This window comes from Neomonachus schauinslandi, chromosome 11 (genome assembly GCF_002201575.2).
Source record: "Neomonachus schauinslandi chromosome 11, ASM220157v2, whole genome shotgun sequence".
Classification (NCBI taxonomy): domain Eukaryota; kingdom Metazoa; phylum Chordata; class Mammalia; order Carnivora; family Phocidae; genus Neomonachus; species Neomonachus schauinslandi.
In genome coordinates this window covers 39,461,365-39,479,016 of record NC_058413.1, presented here as the reverse complement: position 1 = coordinate 39,479,016, position 17,652 = coordinate 39,461,365, and the positions used below count along the sequence as shown (strand labels likewise).

The window sequence follows — 17,652 nt, the reverse complement described above, 5'->3', positions numbered from 1 at the left end:
TCAAAGCTGAACTGCAAGTCCTGGGGGGACCAGGCAGCAGCATCACACTAAATCCCAATGACCTAAACTGGAACAGAAGGCCCTTGGGGACAAGGAACAAGGGCAGAGAACAGAGCCAAGGCAAAGAGGCAGAGCAAGGCTCGAGTGGTACTGAAGCCTGGAACCTCTGGATTAGTTAAAACGCCCAGGTCTGCCATAGTTGAGCCAGCAGCTAGGGGTCAAGTGATCTTGACTATGACCCTGAGGGACTCCAGGGCCAGGAATCATTATAACTTTAGGTAGTGATCATTTCCATAAAATAAGAATCAGATATGGAAGGGTCTCTTAGACCTGTAAGAAACATCAAAAAACACCTGGTCTAACATCCCCCACCTACATCTGGGGGAACTAAGGGTACAGGAGGAAAAGGGGCTTGCCCAAATTCACTCAATCCAGGCAGAAGCAAAGCTAGAAGCCAGGTCTCCTGACTCCCAATCCTCATCCCCTCAGAGGCTGTTTGCATTCAGTCCAGCTGGTCTTCTGATGGTCCCATGCACATACTGGGTGCCCCGCCCTAGCTGCTTCAGAATCCTGGGGAGCCCCAACATACCCACTAAGTGAGCACAAGCACATCTGCCCCACTGTGAAATGCATGCTTCCACCTTTGGGCAGAGTTTAGAGCCAAGGTTCCAGGGGAATTATGCAAGTGGCATCCCCACCTGGGGCCAGGGAAGTTGTGGTTCACACACACTCTGTCCAGATATGTACATGGGGGGATTAATCCCCATTACTCTGCTACCCCTGGAATTTTCCAAGAGTGGCTAGAGGGGTCGAGTATCTAAGGCCAAGCTGATAGAACATGAAACACATGGTCTTTACCGCAGTAAGAATATTAAAGAAAGGCCTGCCAGGGCTACAGTCTCAAAGTCTTTCTCAGGCTGGTAATGAGACATGGCTCAGAAGAAAGAATTGAGACTCTCAGGAGATCAGAGACTCTGTATCCCAAACTCCCAGAACTTTTATCCAAGTGAGGATACATATGCAAAAGGACAGATGCAACTTTACTTCATCTATAAGGAAAGTATGTGAGCTTCAAATACTTCAAGTTCAAGTCCCAGCCCCACTGTTTGCCTACTGTGTGATCTGGGGCCAGTGACTCACCCATCCTGAGCCTGAGTCTCCTTACTCATAAAAGCAGTGATTATAACACTTGCACCCAGTTTTATTGTGAAGATGAAATAACACACGTAAAGTTTTTAGTATGATATACCGCCAAGTCACGGTGTGTTTATTTGCTTTCTTTTGTTCACAAAAAGGGATGGTTATACCACCTGTGCTTCTCCCTTCTGTGTGGCTGTCACTCTGGATCCCAGACATCTTGCTCCTCACTCTGCTTATCCCTTGGACATATAAGAAGGCAACTGGTCAGCTATGGGCCACACTCAATTCCTTGAAGGTCAGGAATCATTAGCTTAGTTCAAGGCTGTTCCTGCTCCCCAGGTGTCCCTGGACCCCCCTGGCCAAGCCCCTCCCAGGGCAACACCTAGTTTAGTAGGGCTTTTTATCTTTTCCAAGGCGAATCCACTCCTAGCAGCTTAGAGCTGCCCACTGGCCTGGCTCTGGGCCTCAGGAAAATAGATGCCTGACAGGTCAGACCTGAACATCGACAGCGGGGTAACTCCCAGACCAAATTTACCAAAAGGAGACAGCCTGAGGTCTGAACCTGCAGGGAGACTGGCAAGCACACACACCAGCACCCCAGAGATTGGAGCAGAGATGGAGGGAACACTAATATGAAGCTGCCCCAAGGCTCAGGGCTCAAGCCAACTCCTCAGATAGCCCCACCAAGAAGCTAAACAAGTCACCTCAATGTCAGCCTCTTAGGCTATATGTGTGCACTGGCCATATCTGTCACAGTACTATACACATGATGGTCACCACATGATGTTAAAAGGCAAAGACGAGAAAGGGCCCAACAGTTCCTGAGTGCCTGCCGCATGCCAAGAACCCAATGTGTAGTCCTCATTGATGACACTCTGCGGTAGGCATTATGGTCCTCATCCTGCCAATGAAACCAGAGACTGAAAAATCCATGAAGCCTCTGGGCCTCTGCTATTCTACCAAACCACAAAGTCTTAAATGTTCTGAGAAAGACAAAGAAGAGCAAAGGGTCTAAAGCACTCGGTACCAAGCTCTCAGCACCTTCCCTGGCTAAGCAGACAATACGAGCTAAAATAGTGCATTCCCTCATTCACTGCTGGGGGAGTCAACTCCTTTCAAACAGAATCTAGAGAAATACAGCCAAAGTCATAAAGATGTTCATGGCCTTTGCCCCTGCAATTTCATCCCCAAGACTGTATCTTAAAGAAACAGTTCAAAAGGGTATTCACTACAGAGTCCACCATAGTGACAAAAAAGAGGAAATGAGATAAATGTCCAACATTCAAAGAACGGTTTGGAAAATCCCAGAACCTTTGACTCATATGTTACATGGCCCATTTGAAATGACCTTAGAGATCAGGAAGAAATAAAGCAAAGCATTTGTGATCAAATAAATGAAGACTGAATACAAAACATCATCAATGCTATCACTACAAATTTGTAAAGGAGGTACATGTGTATATGAAAAAAGGAATGCAGTTGTGAGGGTGGTTAAGATTAGAGATGGTATTATTATTATTATTATTATTATTATTATTATTATCATCATCATCATTATTATTACCATGTCTAAATTGCCTTTGTGGTTTTGTTTAATGAGTGTCTTTTCAATTAAATAAAGAGAGAGCGAGAAAGACAGACAGACTTAAACCCCAGCACTAAGGAAAGGCCCAGGAGGAGCAGGTCTGGGATGTGAAGCAGAAATTGAGAACCGTCCTACATACCCGGAAGGAGAAGGCCAGGCAGGCCCCAGAGGCAGGGAAGCCCTCTAGGTATGAAGAGGGTTGTAATTAGTCTGATGCTAATTACAGAAGTCTCGCTAGCTTATTAATTTTTCTGACAGACTCTGAATGAAGACTGAATTCCTTCATTAAGCCAACTTGGGTTCAGAGGCACATTTCCTACGTGGCCTTCCTCATTCTTCTCAAAAAAACCTTGCCTTTTCTTTTTTTTAAGGACAGCAGTAAAGTAAAATTTAGTAACAGAAACACACACCCTGGAGAAATTAAGACTCCTGCCTTAAATGTAGAAATTCAAGACATTTCAGGGAATTAAAGGGGCTTGAATAAGGAACTGAACTACAATATTTTCCACACTGGGAAATACAAACAGAAGTGCAGAATACTTAGCTCAGTATAAAGGCCCCCTTGATCAGGTTCCAACCTGTCTTTCTGATACTACCTCATATTCGCCCCCACAGACACCCCATGCTCTAGGCAAACTGAACTACCATGGATCCCCAAACACTTTCTTCACTTTCCTACCCCCGTAACCCTGTTCCAGCTATTGTGCCTACCTGAAAGTCCTCTTCTCTCTTACAGCTGCTTGCTCAAGTCCGTCCCATCCTCCAAGGCACAGCTCAAAGCCATGTCCTCCATGACACCAGCCTAACCCAACCCCCAGAGCCTGAATCCATCTCTCACTCTTTGAAGCAGACCCGGCGTACTTGCAAACTCTCTAAAGGAGCTACACCCAGTCTGCCTTGCAGTACAGTTATCCGGGTATCTTCCTTTTCTACCATATTGAACCCCAAGCAACTTGAGGCAAGGACCCCTTCAGAGTCCTGCATGGAACCCACCACAATGTTCCCCACTAGGAGCACACAGTAGGCCCGCAGTCAATGCTTCAAAGCAAGACAAGGAAAAGAGATGCATCACTTCTATGGAAAGTCACTTCCTACCTCAACTGCTCCTGTTAAGCAAGGCAGAAAGGAAGGCATGCTCTTCGGAGGTCCTGAGCAGGGGTGTGATGGATCCTGATTTTGTAGTTTCCAGTCTTCACGAGACTCCAACTTCCTCCCTAGTTGACCATAGTCCGCTCGGCCCCAGGTAAACACCTTGCCAGTTTCTAAAAACAAACATTAGTTGAATTAAGGTTACATTCCACAGCTCTGCTCTCATGGGCAGGCAATGAATTATAAGAGGAAGTGTGAACATTTATTTTAGTATCAGCTACCACGTACCAGGAGCCATCCTTTCTTCCTGTAGGGAGAGCACAACCATTCACACTTTCACAGATATGGGGCCTGAGGTTCGGAGGGGAGAAATGGCATGACCAAGATCAAACAACAGTGAGCGCCAGAGCTGGATTCCAGCGGAGGCAGATTCCAAAGCCTGTGCGCCTGTATTTTAACAGACAGGGACAAGGTGACAGGGAACTCTCTGACCACACCTTATGGCCTCCCCACCCCTCCTTGCGCTTTGCCCAGACGTCTGTTCTCAGGCCGTCAGCCACCTTGAAGTCCCCGAGGCTCCTGCCTTGCCCCATGCCACAATCTCTTAGCACCTTCCTCCTAGCACAATTAATGGCCAGTTTCATGTGTTTTCTCTCCACGTAAGAGGACCTTCAGACTCCATGCTCTTACCCAAAGAAGCAATTCTCATAGTCCCAAGGCAAGTGTCTATGTGAGCTGGAAGGAAGGGAGTGAGAGAAGGGAAAAAAGACAAAATCATTTACAGCCAGGAAAGCCTCAGTCCCCCAGACGCACCACCTGGGAAGCTGGCCAGTGCAGAAGATGATTGAAGAAAATGGGAGTTTGAAAAAAGAGAAATGCCTTTCTTCTCCCAGATAAGAAAAAATTCACCAAACTCGTTCAGTTGTACCAAGTGCCACATTTGTTATTTCAACAGAAATGCAAAATCCGATGAGGCATAGATTATTAACAGATTCTCTGCAATAAATATGCATAACCATGTGCGCTGTATAAATTCTTTATACATGTTTATTTTAACAAAGAAAAACTTCGCTTAAGAGACAAAACACCAAGCAATGCATATTAAATACTAGACAAACCTACTACTATGATACTACTGTGTTTAGTATCAAAGCTTAATCTGGCCCCATATTCAACATACGGTTTGCAGCGTCAGCTACAATACAACCACAGACTCATGGGGGAAATGTCGGCATACTGAAGGGATGCAGTTCAGAGAATCAATCTGCTCACAGACACCACGGAAATACCAAGGAGTCCACAAGAAGTTCTGAGCTTCCTCATAGAGGGAAGAAAGTCTGTGTAGCCTGTGGGGTATCAAGTATGCGACAGGAACTGGGAGTGGGTCCACTCAGATGTGCTATTTCATGGCCTCACATGTGTTGTGTCTGTTGCCGTGGATGCCCCTTCCTTACATTAGTCGTTTGATAAACTACGGCTCTACCTATAGAGTCCAGCTCACGTACCACCAGCTCTGTGAAACCTTTTCTGACCCCTGAATCCCTCACAGAAAGGATCAAACGCACCCTCCTGTGGGCCACCTTTATTACTATACTCATCAACTACTATGTTTCCATTTAACAGGTGAAAAGTTAAGGTTCAGGGAAGTGACCAGCCCAGGGTCACACAGCTAAGCCACATCTCCTTCTTCTAGCCCATGGTACCATTCTGCGTTGGTTATTCACACAGGGTCTGCATCAATGATAAGCAACACTCAACACTCAACACTCTTCCCTCACTTCTGTAGGACCCACAAAAAAGTCCATGTGCCCAGGACCCACAAAGCATCTAAAACCAGCAAATTGTCCCTCTACTCGAGCTCGGTAGGATATATAACCAGACTACCCTAGAAAGGAGAGTCCAAAGAAGCTAGAGGATGAGACTGTTACTTCTTAACTTACCCTACATTCTTCTGCTGGAAAGAACTGGCAAGTTGCTATCTGCAAGACTATCAAAGAACTATGTTATCACAAATCCCACAATGAATCCTTCCTTATCAAGTAAGACATCTTAGAATCTTCTCTCCTATTGATTATTGATGCCCAAAGCGAGCAAGACTGCCAGGATATGGTGCCGCCATTATTGCATCTCCAACAGCAATCCAACCATGCTACTTACATAGCACTTTTCACCTTCAAAGCACTTTACAGAGATTAACTAATTAATTCACATGTTCCCTGAGGAGGCCACAGACATTCTATTAGAGACAAGCCCAAAAACCAGGCTGACTGGATGTCCAGCCTTCACTCTCCAGCTCAAGTTTGCTCAGTCGGGTAGGTGCATTCTCTGAAGCTATCTGTTTCTCCCCAGAATAGACCCTGCATCAGAAGGCTCACAGAAGACAAAGGAGATTCTTATTTTTCCTTTTAAACAGACACTTAATGACCACTTCCTAGGTGCCCAGCACATTCCGAGCCACTATCTCAATTAATCCTCAAAATAGTTCTACATAGTAGAGATTACTAAACTTATTTCACAGATGAGGTTAAATGACTTGGTCAAGACCAAACAATCAGCAGGTGGTAGAATCAAGATTAAAACCTGTGTTTTCTGACTCCAAGACCATTGGTAGCTCCACTGACTGCCCAGCTGCTGTCAATTCTTACAGTGTTTGAGGAGGGGGAAAGTTCAGATCAAATGGGTAGGTTCTGCGTACCCACTCTTCCCAGGATGCCTTGCACAACTCAGGACTATACGTGCTGAAATAAAGACATTTAACACAAGGATGATGATTTTAGGTCACCTGGAGTAAAAAGAAAACAATGAATCCACATACAAAAAATGTTCACTAATGCGCTGTAGACAAAAATATGTCTCAAGCAGAAGGATGCTTTCAAATCCAAGGAGATTCAGAGCACGAATATAACAAATGAATTTTTTCCTTATAGTCAAGAATTATATATTACTGTGACAAAAGATACATACCTTAATGTCATCCAAAAAGTATAGGTATGTGTCTTCAGATAAATGAGAAAAAGGACCAACAGCACAAAATAAAGTCAGCAAATAAAATATCATTTCAAGGCATGCCCATGTGCAAATTGACATAAAATCACTATGGAGCCAAGACGTTAAGTGTAGGCGGCAAAAGATCCCAACACAACACAGAACACAACAGGGGCCAAGTAAGTAGCACTGACAAAGAATGCCTAAAGAACTTGGAGGATTTCAGGCCAGAACTGTCCTGGCAGGCTTGATGGAACAAGTGACATTGAAAGTGAACTTCTAGATAGGAAAAGAAAATGGGAGAATGAGGGAGAATATTCTAGGAGTGGGGAGAGGGGACAAACAATGACAGGACCAAAAGGCACAAGGTGGGGCAGGTGGAGAGAGAGTGAGGGTCACAAGGAAGAGGGACTGCAAGGAGAGTCTGGACTGCGGGCTGGGGTCACCACAGGGAAATGCCAGGCTCAGGGTCCGGATCCCACCTTCCAGACCAGTCCAAACTTGCTGGCTTGTACTCCCCTGTTAGTCAAATATTTTTTGACATACCGTATATATGTATACACACATATACACCTGTATACACATGTACATATACGTTCATCTATTTATTAAAATATACACTTATATTACATACATATATCAATTATAAGTATATCCTCATTTAAAAATATACAGTGTAAAATATACTCAAAGGAGAAAATTTAAAAGAATGAAATAAAAATACATAAAAGAAATCATACTTTGTTCTTCCCACACCCTGGCAATTCATCTCACATGCTCACTTTAGGAAATGCTGCTAACTAGACCATGGGGAGACTGCAGACAGGGAGCAGGGGTGGGGCCTGGTCAGAGGAGTGTTTGGGAATGGAGCATCTGGCAAAGGTGGAGGGACCAGTAATACGAATATTCGTAGCTAACACTTGTGTTGCACCTACTGGGTACTATGTACTGGTCTAAGCATTCTCTATATGGTATCCTGTGTATCACTCATCCCAGCCCCATTTGACGCACAAGGCACTAGGCACTTATCCAAAGGCACAGCAGTAGTAAGCGAAAGGGAAAGAAGAAAGTCACTACAATTACACAAGCCTAAGACGGATTGGGGCTGAACCTAAGGTTGAAGTCCCAGGGGGAAAACAAGTTAAGAATCTGCAAGGCTTGGCACCCCATCAGATGTCAGAGAAAGGGAACAGGAGGAGATGAACACCACTCTGAGATTTCAGGATTTCAAGGTTGGTGGGAAGGTGGTGGTGCCCTTAAAAGAAATAGCCAGATCTGCGGTCCCCGTCAATGGGAATCATGAAGTATTATTTCATTACTACATGATTTAACTCTTCTGAGGCCTTTTGCAAACATCTTATCAAATAGTCAAATATAAATAAAGAGGAAGTGGGGCGCCTGGGTGGCTCAGTCAGTTAAGTGTCTGCCTTCGGCTCAGGTCATGATCCTGGGTCCTGGGATCGAGCCCCATGAGCTCCCTGCTCGGCAAGGAGTCTGCTCCCCGCTGCTCCTTCTGCCCCTCACCTCCCCCACCCACCTGCATGCTCTCTCTTGCTCTCTCTCTCAAGTAAATAAATACAACCTTTTATTTAAAAAAAAAAAGAGGAAGTAAGCGAGGAGAAAGATAATTCCATGCAAAGTCCTGGCCAGGGGCAGAGGAGGTCAGGAGGCTGGGGGGCTGGTGAATGTTCAAGGGGCCAGCTTCCTTCAGCATCCATTGGAGGGCTGTCTGGAATGGGGGTAAAGGCAGGTAAGAAGTCACTCCAGCAATGTCTAACTAAGCTCTTTAGGGAAAGGGAATTTCTACCCCGTTCCAGGGAAAGGGGTCCTGAAGGTGAGAGGAAGATGGAGTGTAATATAAAGAACATTCACACTTTCTTAAGAGAATGTCCCAAAAGGGAACAGAGTGTCATTGAAGGTATCAGAGGGAGTCAGCAAACAGAGGTAGATGTTATAAAAAGCACACCCCTGGTCAAGGCAGAGAAAAGGCCATATAGCCCCTCAGTCTGTCCCCTAGCATATTCCAGGCTAGGAAGCCTCCTAGAGCACACGCAAGTAACAAGTGAGCCCCTCTCTAGCTAGCAGTTTGTGACATTTATACTTCATCTGCTGACAAACACCAGTTACTCTCAGGTTATTAATTCTAAGTCCGTGAAGCCTAAGAACCTGATTTCTGTAACTCATCCTTTGTTTTGCCACATGGACAGGTGATGACAACAACCAAGGACTGGTCAAATGCAGAATGAACTGGCATCCCCCAGCTTAATCTTCCCACAGAAGGAGGAGCGCAAGAGTGGGAAGGGAGAGAGCTCAGGGCACAGGGGGCGGAAGCAGTCACACCAGGCTGTGAGTGTGCATGAGTGTGCCCTGCCTCTCTTCCACAGGGTGGCTACGCCACTCCCCTCTGTCCCTGGCTGTCTCCATGACCCCAGCCCCCTTCACCTAGTCAACTCCTACTGCCTCTTCAACTCTGTGAGCCCTCGGTCCAGACCAGGTTCCTCTGTGCAACAATCGTGGAGAACCACGTTCCTCATCTTGGGGCGCTTCTCTCAGTTTGTACACTCATTAGGTGTCTGCCTCCCCTCCAGAGAGTGAGTTCTATGACTTCAGGGATTGTCTGGTTTTGTTCATCCCTGCACCCTAGAATAATGCCCAGCACAAAGCTAGTACTCAATGAATATTTGTTGCCAGAATAAACAAATGAAATTAACTACTGAATTTTATCATTCATTGGTTCCATAATCTTGAGCAAATTACTCAACATTTATAAAACAGGAATAATAACATCTACTTGTAGGGTTATTGTAAGGACACTTTTGCAGAAAGTATGCAACATAGTAAATGTTAGCTACTAATACTCCCATTCTCCTGGCTCACCTCCACAGCCTTATCAAGGGTTTCCAGTGTCCACTCACAGTGTCTACCAATTTGTCAGATCTTCTCAGCCAACGCCCACCTACCAATGTCTTAGGGTCAATGTCTCTATGGACAACGAAAGAAGTGGAAGCGCACTGAAGGCTCCATCTTGGAATTTTGGATTTTTATAAGATTTGAGCATTGTATCTGGCACAACAGAGGACCAACAAATGGAAGCTAGGGAAAGAGAAGAGAGCAGTGGGGAAGCGAGAACAAGCTTTAACCTAAGACTCAGAAGACCTGGATTCTACTCCTGGTTTCTTTCAGGCTATGTGATTTCGAGCAGGTCCGTTCTCCTCCAGGGGTCTACTCTTCCCAACCATAAAATAAGAGGACTGGGTTAGATGGTCTCTGAGACATTCCTGATCTACACTTCAATGATGATGTCTAAAAATCTTCACTGTCAAAATGAGTGGTGTACCATCCAAATTTACTGGCATCCTTGGAAGATTTAGTCTGACCAGTGTTCTAAAATAAAACATCAACTTTAATATCCAAGACCACTCATGGGGTGCCTGGGAGGCTCAGTCAGTTAAGCGTCTGCCTTCAGCTCAGGTCATGATTCCAGGGTCCTGGGATTGAGCCTCATGTTGGGCTCCCTGCTCAGCAGGGAGCCTGCTTGTGCTCTCTCGCTCTCTCTCTCAAATAAATAAATAAAATCCTTAAAAAAAAAAAAAAAGGACCACTCATACAGTTAACAATTTAAATGAAGATCGGGATTGACTGTATATCCTGTTATTTCTTAGTAAAATTTCCTTAGTCTCCAAAGTTGTATCATGGCCAATATCTCCAATAAAAAGGTTTGGAATTTTTGAAGTTAATGCAGGAATAAAATTTCCAAACACGGGCTGACCAACTGAAAAGGAGCGAGAATGAACAAAATGTAAGGGATAGGGGAGAATTCTACGGAGAGCTGACTCTGGATAAAACTCTACTTTAGGCACTGCCATTAAGTTATCTACTTTAATCACCCCTGAATGATTGGTGTGAACCCCCTCTTACAGATAAAGAAACAGATCACAGAAGTTGAATGACTTGCTCAAGATCACACAGCTCGTATGCTGCAAAGCTACGATGATATTAGTAACAGTAGCTAACATTCTGGGGGCACTTCTTTTATGCTAAACTCTCCCTGGATTGTCCCATTTAGTCCACAGAAACACCTCATGAGTAGGCATTGTTATAATCCTCAAATTACAGGTGGGGAAATTAAAGCACAGGAGAGGTTAGGCCTCCAGCTCGGGCTCCTGCTGCTGTCAGTGGCAGAGCTTGGACGGAATCCGGCAGCCTGGCACCAGGCGCTGGGGCCCCCAGTCAGTGCCCTGCCGAGGACATACTGCTTTTCACTGGGTCACACTGCCTCTTCCCAGGGGAACATTCCCAAGGACTTCTGGAGGTTGTTCAGAGTCACAGGGACACAAAGAGCCTGGCTGCTGAGTGACTGAGTGAGCTTCATCCTTGGCCGACATGGCAAAGATCAGAATCCCACAACACGCCAGGCATTCCACGCAGCTGCTCCATTTTTTCATCACTGACTCTATTAGCTGTCAAATCGGGAGCACTGGTAATAGAAGTCAAGTCCGACTGCGCCCTGAGGAGGCCCCAGACCAGCTACAGGACTTTCTATACCACGCAGGGCTGGGGCTTCCCACACAAGAGCAGGGAGGGATGGCTTCTTCTCCCAAACTGGGTCCTCGTTTAAGTAACTCCTTGGCCTTCCACACAGTCCCTCTGTTCTCTCCATGCTGGACGGCTGCGCCTTTGTCAAGGGCAAACCTCACTCCCTGCCCTCCCCAGGCTTTAGGGTCATGCTGGGCTCCAGCCCGCAATGCTGGTCGACCCATATGCTGGTGGGCTTTGCTCCTTCTACCTACAGAACTCCTCCCCCTTCGGGGCCCGGCTCGAATGCCGTTGCCTCCCTAAAACACCCCATCATCCTCCTGTTCCAACATCCCTTCCTTTAGGGGCCACTGGCATGAGGCTGGTACCTCTGTTCCAACAACTATTCTATGCCACCAAATGCAAGATTATTTGACGACAGGTCTTATGTCACCCTCTGTATTAGTCAACATTCTCCAGAGAAACAGAACTACGAGGATATAGAGAGAGAGATGTATAAGGAATTGGCTCACATGATTATGGAAGCTGGCAAGTCCAAAATCTGCAGAGCCAATGTCTCAGCTCAAAGGCTGTCAAGCAGGAAGAGCTAATGTCCCAGAAGGCCATTAGGCAGGAGAATTCCCTTACTCGGGGAAGGATCTGCCTTCAATTGATTGGAAGAGGCCCACTCATATCAGGGAGGGCCAACTGTACTCAGTCCATTATATATATGTTCATCTCACCCAAAAACAGCCTCACAGAAATACTCAAAATAATGTTTACCAAATATCTGGGCACCTCATGGCCCAGTCAAGGTGACACATAAAGTTAACCATCACACCCACTAAGAGGTGAAGAGCAATGATCCTTTCTTATTCTCTCTGTATTCCTCCCAGCACCTAGCACAGGGCCTGGCCCAGAGCAAGTGCTCGATGTTCATTGAAAAAAAAAGAGGTCTAGGCATCGCTCTTACCATAGATTTTTGTATGCCACCAAGGACATCAGACACCATCCCATCCAACTCCCCCAAAGAGAAGACAAAACTGAAGAAAATAACTTGACTACTTATAAGCAGAGCCAGGTATTCACAATACTCAACACAACATTATTGCCCACTTTCTATATGCCGGGTGCTGTCCCAGGTACTAGGGGCTACAGAACTCTCTTCCTTCGTGGAGCTTATATTCAAGCGGGGTTGGGGGCAGGGGGGGCAAACAGGCAATTGACCAAAAACCATATAAAACATATGCCCTGGCAAATGACTCTAAGTGCTATAGAGAACATACAGTAGGGAAAGGGGACAAGGCAGAGTTAGGGAGGGCAGTGGAGGACCAGGACCAGCACCCAGCTCCCAACTTCCCATCTGGGGCTTTTCCTCTGTTACACACTACCTTGCTTAAAGGAAGAATCTTTAAGAGAACTCAGCCAACTGAGGGGGCAATGAAACTTGCTCTAACTACCTCTCGACTGTGATGAAAAGTAAGGGAGACAAACATGAAAAGACTCTGTAAACTCCAACAGAGGTGTTAGTAATATCAAGACCATCACTCTTTTGTCTAAAGCCAGATTGCAAAGAACTGTCAGGAGAGGCTGGGCCGTGAGGCCCTGCTCTCAGGGGGCTGCTCTGGCTGGATGCCTGGGTTCCCTGCTCCTCCGGGACAAAACTCTCTGGGGGAGGCTGGAGGCTCTGCAGATGTTTCCCAGCTCATGTCACATTCAAACTCCAGAGTTTCTTCACACACTTTTAGACTCTTATTAATAACATTTTAAAATGCAGATTGCTGCCTAATCTTAGCTGCGTAATTAAAAAAATAATCTTGCTTCTCTCCCTCCCAGCGAGAAAGGAAACTATACCCCAGGGCTTCTGCAGCTAAGAATCACACCCTGCAGAAGAGCTGGTAGGAGGCTCAAGTGGAGGTGGGGGCAGGGGAGGGGGGGGTGGGGAGGTAAAGCCAAGAAGCAAGTCTAATCCCTTGACTTTACAGAAAATGAAAAGGAGGCTGAAGGAGAGGAGTGATTTGCCCAAGGACACACAATGTGTTTTGGCGGAACCAGAACCAGAATCCCACTTTCCTGCTTCCCAGCAGACTCTGTACTGCCTCGTGGGGCGAGGAAAGAAGACAGCCTGTAAGTTCTAAGAGGGTAGGAGTCATACCTATGTCCTCATGCCGTGAGCACTGTTCATCTGGAGAAGTAGCTACAAGTTTCAGATGTTCAAGATGGTCATGGGAACAAGGCTCAAAATTCTTTACATTTGTGACAGACTCACTCACACCAGGAAGGGACCTCAGAGCACTCTAACTCAACCATCCATCCACTTCTGGCTGGGAAATGTGAGGCCCAGTAAGGAAAGTGACTTACCCAAGGGTAAATATCGAGTTAGAAGCAAAGCAAGACTAGAACCCAGGCCACCCTGACTTCTACTCCATCCTGTCCACAGTTTCTGAGAGAAGTACCAGTCAACCTCTCATAGCTCCCACTGCTACCTGCATCAGCTAAAGCTTTCTGGGCTCCTTGGCAGAGAAGAAGAGAGACAGGTGAGGCCCGCACAGTCCCTCCCTGCCTTTCTCCCTGGGATGACTTCCTAGGAGGCCCAAGGGCTGGGGGACAGAAAGACACATCCCTATCCCATCTCCTCGGGGTTCCTCCTCTCCCTACCTAGAGCTGCCACCCTAGCCCTGGACTCCACCTTCAGTCACTGTCCATTCCAAAAGGTCAGCAGCAGCTTCCATCTCTATGAAGTTACCAAAAAGGAAGGGAAAAAAAAGGCCAGGCGCTGCACCCAGCTGTTGGCGAGGCCGCGTTTTCTGCTGCTGCTGACTCACAATGCCCAAGCTGGAGGCTGGAGCTGGGAAGGAGACCTGAGAGGCTGGTTTGCCGAGGAAAGCCGCAGTTCCCAAGCACGCCAGCCTGCAGAGAGGAACGCTTCAGGCCAGTGAAATCCCAGCCCCTGGCTTTGGGAACACAGCTCCCCCTGCAGACCACCCCGAGGGCCTGCAGGAGTAGGACCAGAGACAAACCATAAACTGGGACTTGAAGCCCACAAAGCTCACCACAGTGTTAAAGCTGTTATGGAAGAAGCTAGGGCTCCAGCTCAGAAACCCCAGGAGATACCATAACCCCTCAGAAAACACTACTTGGACTCCAAAGAGAAACTGGCTTTCCGTTCATGAGAGATTAATATCTTCAAACAGGGGAGACAAAGGTTGGCCCTACTCTTTCAGCAGGCACATATAATTCACCAGGGGCAGGAGCAAGGAGGGGAGCGAGCCTATCCTGGGAGGCCAGCACATGCTCGACCAGCGAGAATGTCCTGGACATAACACAGCCTGGTGCCTCTCAAATGTCCTCCAACCCCACCGCCGGGAAACTCTCCCAGGCTCTTCATGACAGGTGTCCTAACAGAGCTGCACTCGAGAATAGGGAAGCACCCTACCACCCACACATGTGAGGACCCTTCAAGGGCAAGAACTGAGCAGCAGGACAAGGTCAGGAGAGGCCCTTGGAAGTGACGCCCACTTCACAGACAATGGCTTGGGGATTTGCCACTTGCATCAAGCGGTGTCAGTAACGAGCATCACCAGACGAGCCACTGAGGAGAACCCATTCTGATCAAGCACCCACCAGGAAAGGCAAGATAATCAGGAGACCTGGAGACCCAATAGTTTCAATGGAAGGGGCTAGGGGAGACTTGAGATCCAATTCCATGGTCAAGGCTGATGTGTGTGACAAACACTGCAGTTATACTCAAGTTGCTCGTCTGGAAGTGCATGGCCTCCTAAGTGTGAAGGTCCGCCAGGCCAGATCCATGGTGGGACAGCCTGTCCTTCCTTCTCTTCCACATCTGCTCATTTCCCTCCCACTCTGCTCCCTGCTCCCATCTGTCCCTCAGGCACCAGAAGAAACACCCTTTACCAGCACCCCACACGCCAAGAAACTCTAAGTCACCAGTGTGACCTCCTGGGAAAAGCGGACTCTGGTGGTATTCACCTCCAGTCACACCGAGACAGGAAGGAACCAAAGCTACCATGCCTTCCGACTTTTCCATGGCCAGGGACTGGGAAAAGCATCTGCTACACAGGATTTTTCATTTCATAGGATCAGCTCCAACCAAATCAGCAAAGCACTGTTACTATGGACCATCTGCCAGGACCCGGAAACAGCCCTGTTACATAAAGGGTCTGGTGTAATGAAATTTATTAAGCTGGATGCTTCCTCCATAAAGGCGACAAAGCACTTGAAGTCTCTCTTAAGAGGGACGATGTGGGGCAGTGAAGAGGTCCCGGGCGAGGGTCCCACTGGGTTCCAATCTTGGCTCTGCATCCATTAGCTATGTAACTGTCTCCCCAGGCTTGTTTTCCTACATTTCAAATAAGGAGAAGATGGTCCCTTCCAGCATTAACATTCTGTGACTTATTACTGTTTTCACCAAAATGGCAAAAAAAAAAAAAAAAAAAGAAAGCTCACTTTGACGTTAATGTTGTACTACAGGGTTAATTTTCTTTAAAAAAAAAAAAGAGCAGCCCTTCAGATTTGTGGGCTTAAAAGGGAGAAGGGGTGAGTGGAGCCACTGACTCTGGGGCTGGCTGGAGGAAAGGAGGAGAGGAGAAACCAAAGGCTGGAACCTTCCATCAGCCCAAGCAGGAAGGACCCAAGCAAATCCCGAATAATTTCACTGGGAGGTGGTACTACTGTGACTCCCTGCCCATGCACACAGCAATTCCCAGCCCACAAACTGCTTTCACCAAAACCTCCAGCTGACCAGGTGGTGCTGCTGCTCCCCTCCCCCCCCCCCCCCACTGCACGCTGAGCAGAGTACCGCTCAGTCACGAGGGAGGGGGCACCCACCTCTCTCTTAGCCTCCCTTTAGGTCCCTCCCATGTGAAATGGGAGTGAGCCTTCCTCAGCCAACTCTGTGCAAACAGATAACTCTGTAAAGCCCTGGCAAATGCCTGGCACACAATGTGTCTTTGGTAAAGGTGAGCAGCCCTTCCCCACACACCGCCATCTCCTCGGGCAGGTGTGGGAGAAGCCCCCAAGCTGCTCATTTTTAGGCCGTTGAGAAATGTGTATTGAAGGCAACATGATGCCTTCCTAAGTGACCTTCCATGTGGCCCGAGACAGCTCCCCAGAAGGCAGACCAATGAGCCAGATAACTCCAGTCCCTACCAATCTGTGCATTCCACTGGTCACCAAGCTCATGGGGTGATGGGGCCAAAGTACCTAAAAATCAGCCACGGACATGAGGCCTGAAGCAGAAGGCCAGCGTGAGGCAAGAGCCACCCTGAAGCACGGCCTCTCCTTCATCGTTCCTATTTGTCACCACCAACCTCCCCACCCACACAGAAACCTTCAGCTGCTCTTTCCATGGCTCACACATAAGGCCTGAATAAGGACCCATGCCTATCACACCTGAATGATTCCAGTCCCTTCTGCTTCTCTCTGGCCCCTAGCTAAGCAAACTATGCCAAGGGGCACCTCCCACTCCTACACCTTTGTTTCCAGTAGTCCTTCCTCTTGGAGTGCCCTTCCCTCACCTCTGCCTATTCAAATATTTGTCGAATAATAGAGTGAAGGAGTGAAGAAGGAATGTGTGAATGAGCAAATGACAATCTATCCCTGTGAGGCAGACGAATCAGAGATTAGGATGCTCATTTAACAGATGAGGAAATTCAGGCCCAGAGAGGTTAAATGACTTGCCTAAGATCACACAGCCAAAAAGCAGCCAAACAGAGCTTGAACTTGGCTCTTCAGGCTCTTCAGGATCTTTTGGCCACATGAGGCTTCCTCCTAAAGTAAAAAGTCACTCTCGGATTAGGAAAAAGCTGACCCAAGATTCCTCAAAATGGGCCACTTTCATCTTGGCACACATCCGAGAGCACTTTAAGGCACTGGCTGTCACTCTGATTACTGAGAGCTCCTGTGAGACGGGCAAGGTCCCCTGAGAAAGGGCAAGCACAGTGCCATCTGTTAAGAACCTAAAAATGATGGCGAAATTACAGGCCAGTCACTTAATGCTCACTTTGAGAGAGCTCCTGGAACAAATCAATCCCCACCAGGAAAGAGGAGAAGGATTCCTTGAATGGAAACTGAGCCCTCTGCCTGGGACCTCTGAGCCCTTCCCAGAACCATCTGGTGAGCTCGCAGCCTGGCTGGTGTCCCCACCCGCTGTGGACAGACGCGGAAACGGCGGACCGGAGGCAAGGCCTCTCAGCCATGCAGGGGCAGAGCCGGCCCTAACACCGTGCGGCGGCAGGCATCGCTGCCAGCCCTGGGGAGCCGAGGCTCTCCGCCCTGGGCCCCTCCGGGAAGCCTCAGCAAGAGGGCAGGGCCGCAGG

General features: G+C 47.5%; 1 protein-coding gene across 1 annotated transcript in view; it reads right to left on the bottom strand.

Moving 5' to 3' along the window:
• The window catches only part of SERGEF (secretion regulating guanine nucleotide exchange factor), a 217,663-nt gene that overhangs the window by 165,922 nt on the left and 34,089 nt on the right, over positions 1-17,652 (bottom strand). The window contains exon 9 of the mRNA XM_021685832.1: positions 3,821-3,987. Within this exon, the coding sequence (XP_021541507.1) occupies positions 3,821-3,987 (167 nt within the window). The remainder of the gene's footprint in view (positions 1-3,820; positions 3,988-17,652) is intronic.